The sequence below is a fragment of the Triticum aestivum genome, chromosome 2B (genome assembly GCF_018294505.1).
Source record: "Triticum aestivum cultivar Chinese Spring chromosome 2B, IWGSC CS RefSeq v2.1, whole genome shotgun sequence".
Classification (NCBI taxonomy): Eukaryota; Viridiplantae; Streptophyta; class Magnoliopsida; order Poales; family Poaceae; genus Triticum; species Triticum aestivum.
Window position 1 is genome coordinate 37987984 of NC_057798.1, and position 4227 is coordinate 37992210.

General features: G+C 52.9%; 1 protein-coding gene across 1 annotated transcript; it reads left to right on the top strand.

Moving 5' to 3' along the window:
- The first annotated feature begins 2386 nt into the window (after positions 1-2386).
- LOC123038883 (berberine bridge enzyme-like Cyn d 4) lies at positions 2387-3973 on the top strand. The gene has a single exon (XM_044462287.1). It carries the CDS (start codon positions 2387-2389, stop codon positions 3971-3973), a length of 1587 nt encoding a protein of 528 aa, XP_044318222.1.
- Positions 3974-4227: the final 254 nt, after the last annotated feature.

Here is a 4227-nt window from a genome sequence, read left to right on the forward strand (position 1 = left end):
CAACACCACGCGCCCTTCCCGCGCTAAGCTGCCATGGATCTGCACGGTGACCATTCCATCTCGCCGGCGACCGAGGGGCGGTGACCACGGGAGATGCTGCAACTGGGGCGATGGGCGCTACCACGGCGACGCCTACCTCGCATGCATCGGAGCTCTGCCTACTTCGCCGGAGCCATGACAGACTACACCCCACGGCGATTTTTTGATGAAACCGGTTGTAGCAAATTCAATCGCCGGTGGTAGCAAAAATCTACTACGGTTGCAGCAAAACGACGTCATCGTCATCGCGGGGTCGCAGCTGAGATAAGGAGTTTGAAGCTTTTTTCAATGCGGTTGTAACTTTTATAACTGTCGGTTGCAACTTTTTGTTTTTTGTCCATGGCTTCATTCCACGGTTGAAACTTTTTTTATAGTCGGATGAAGCTTTTTTCATCGCTAGATGAAGCTTTTTTTGTCACCGGTTGTAACTTTTCGTCCATGGCTTTTGTTTCCACGGTTGAAACTTTTTTCATCGCTAGATGAAGCTTTCTCTGTCACTGGTTGTAACTTTTCTTGGTCATCCATAGCTCCAGTCGTATACTGGTTGAAGCTTTTTTCGTAGCCGGTTGAAGCTTTTCCTATCGCTAGTTGTACCTTTTTTCGTCGTAGGTTGCAGCACTGAGCATCTCCCTGGGCGCTCGATCTTTTTTGTTCGCAAGCAGGGGATGAGCGCCGGCGAGCACACCGGTGAGCACGCCGGTGAGCTCCGGTCGTCGCGACCGGAGCTGCAACGGTGGCCATGGAAGCTGCAACCGCAGGGATGGGCTATTTCCATGGGGGCGAAGCCGGTGAAGAGGACGGCCGCCGAGGACTACCGGCGACCAGGGCGGCCGGGACAGACGGCCGGCGAGGACGGTGATCAGGGACGAGGAGGGCAGGCGAGGGAGGGGCGGCGACGAGGGGGAACGCGGGGGCAGCCGACGAAATGGGGTTCGCGAGAGGAAGACGACGCTCGTTACGCGCTCGCGAAAGGAAGACGAGGACCTGGTTGGATAAGGATCCAACGGCGCGGGACGGGCTGATCTGACGGCTAGGGCTGGACCGGCCGAAACATTCGGCCGGCGCACCGGCGCCTAGCATCGCCCTAAATATTTATGATGACCTTTTGTTGTTAATGACGTGATTGACTATAATTCTGAGTGTGAGAGAGAATTTTGTAAGGATCGCTTATTTTTTCTATGGAAAGTGGATCTTTTGTTTTAATGACGCGGCTGGCTTTATTTTAGGCGTGGGAAGACAATTTTGCGATGAACTTTTCTTTGAATGACGTGATTGACTATATTTCTTGCGTGGGAATAATATTTTTGTGTCAACATTCTTTTATTGATATTATTTTTATTGGAATAATCCGAGCAAGACGGCCTTCAGTGTGGTCACAGCAAAGGTCTCGGTGGTGTGCATCTTGTGAAAATGGTCTAGCCAAACTGTCTCTTGCGGCCATGGTCCTGGATAATTCTGCAGCGCGGATCTCCTCCTCCTTATAGACATACGGTTCCAGATTTTTTTTCCAAATAATAGGAAACAACTATTTGCGAAATAAATGGAATGAAGAATATTTTGGGAGAATCTTTTTGTTTTAATGACGTGATTGACTATATATCGCTTTGCGAGGATCCCCTCCTCCGTGTAGACATATGCCTCTTGGTTTCTCTTGGTTATAATAGGAAAAAATGTATTAACGGGATAAATATTTATGAGGATCTTTTGTTGTTCATGACGTGATCGACTGTAATTCTGAGCGTGGTAGACAATCTTGTAAGGATCCTTTTTTTAGGGAAGGTGAATCTTTTCTTTTAATGATGGGATTGGCTTTATTTTTGGCGTGGGAAGACAATTTTGTGTGGAACTTTTCTTTTAGTTACGAGATTTACTATATTTCGGGCGTGGGAATAATTTTTTCCTGTTAACATTCGTTTATTGATAGTATTTTTATTGGCATAATCCGAGCCATTATAAATTGGCCCCACCGGATGAACGGCTTCTATTTTTCAGATTTTAACCTCTTATAAGGGGAATAATCCAAGTCATTATAATTCGGTCTTACCAAATTAATGGCTCCTAATTTTCAATTAACGTGAGATTTTCTAGGGAGTGCTGAATTAATATAGGTAGATACAGAATAGATTACATTCGCATTCACTTCCTACTTGATTTGGGGAGAGACTAATCAAACATTGGCCAAGAAAGGCGGCGAGATTCCATGTATGCATGTAACTGGCCCTTGACCATATAGGAGTAAAAAAATGTTTAGGCATGCATGCTTTAATGCCGCATGGCCTATAAAACAAGGTGAAATATTTGCAGAAGAACATCAGCGCCGGGTACGAGAGCACGCGGCAGAACGAAAATGGCGCGCGTAGCACTGGTGCTCACAATTTGCTTCTTGGGATTCTCCCCGTCCCTCGCGTGGTCCTCCAAATCCAACCACACCGACTTCCTCTCGTGCTTCTCCACCAAAATCCCCAGCCAGCTCGTGCTCACGCCGAGCTCCCGCTCCTTCAAGCCGCTCCTGGTGTCGTCCATCAGGAACGCCAGGTTGGTGGCGCCGGCGACGGCGAGCCCCCCGCTCTGCATCGTGACGCCCACCCAGGCGTCCCACGTCCAGGCCGTCGTGCGCTGCGGGCGCAGCCACCGTGTGCGCGTCCGCGTGCGCAGCGGCGGGCACGACAACGAGGGCCTCTCGTACCGATCGGCCACCCCGAACGGCGAGGCGTTCGCGGTGATCGACCTTTCGAAGTTCCACGGCGTGCGCGTGGACGCGCGCGCGGCCACCGCGTGGGTCGACTCCGGGACGACGCTCGGGGAGCTCTACTACCGCGTCGCCACGGGGGCGCCCGGGCTGGGTTTCCCGGCTGGCGTGTGCCCGACCGTCGGCGTGGGGGGACTCATCAGTGGCGGAGGCATGGGTCTGATGATGCGCAAGAACGGCCTCTCCTCCGACAACGTCCTCGACGCCACCATGATCGACGCAGAGGGCAACCTCCTGGCGGACAAGAAGGCCATGGGGGACGACCTCTTCTGGGCCATCCGCGGCGGCGGTGGCGGGAACTTTGGCATCGTGCTGTCGTGGAAGCTGAGGCTCGTGCCCGTCCCACCCAAGGTGGCCTTCTTCAATGTCACCAAGACCATGGACCAGGGCGCGGTCGACGCGGTCACCAAATGGCAGACGATCGCGCCGGCGCTCCCCGAGGACCTCAGCGTGCGTGTCGTCGTCCAGAAGCGCCAGGCGACCTTCCAGTCCCTGTACCTCGGCAACTGCAGCGCGGTGGTGGCGACGATGCGCAGCCGGTTCCCGGAGCTCGGCTTGACGCGCCGCAAGTGCAAGGAGATGAGCTGGCTGCAGCACAAGGCGTACCTATACTTCGGCGACGCCAGCAACAACACGCCGCTGGAGGCGCTCCTTCTCAACCGGTCCATGACCATAGGCCCATTTGTGAAGAACAAGTCCGACTACGTCAAGAAGGCCCTCACCAGGGACGCATGGGAGAAGATCTTCCTCTGGCCCGATGGCGGGGCGGTGGGGCAGCTCATCCTGGAGCCGCACGGCGGAATGATGAACCGCATCGCCGATGACTACACGCCCTTCCCGTACCGGAGCAGCGTGCTTTACAATATCCAGTACGTCGAGTTCTGGAACGGCACACGGGCGCACGGCACGCCGAAATGGCTCAGCGGCCTGTACGACTTCATGGCGCCGCTGGTCAGCAAGAGCCCGAGGGGCGCGTACGTTAACTACCGGGACCTTGACATTGGCGTGAACAAGGTGGTCGGTGGCGTGACCAGCTATGAGACTGCCAAGGTGTGGGGTGAGAGGTATTTCGGTCTGACAAACTTTAAGAGGCTCGCCAAGATCAAGCGCAAGGTGGATGCCACCGACTACTTCCGGAACGAGCAGAGTGTGCCGCCACTTCTCTTGATCAGGGAACGAGCTTAATTGAAAGCTAGTGTAACTGGCCAGCTACTAGTAAGCGTGCACGTGCAATGCACGTCTCGTCGGAATTCAGAATTTAATACGTAAACTTTGTAATTTGAATCTACATGTAACTGCCTGTAATTCTACATGTGCGGTGATTCAAGTTACCTCTATCTCTACTATATATGTTGTAAATTTCGAGACTCATCCAATTTGAGGAGAGAAAAACATATTTTGCAATGGTGTGTGCTTCCATCAGTTGATTGGTTGAGCTT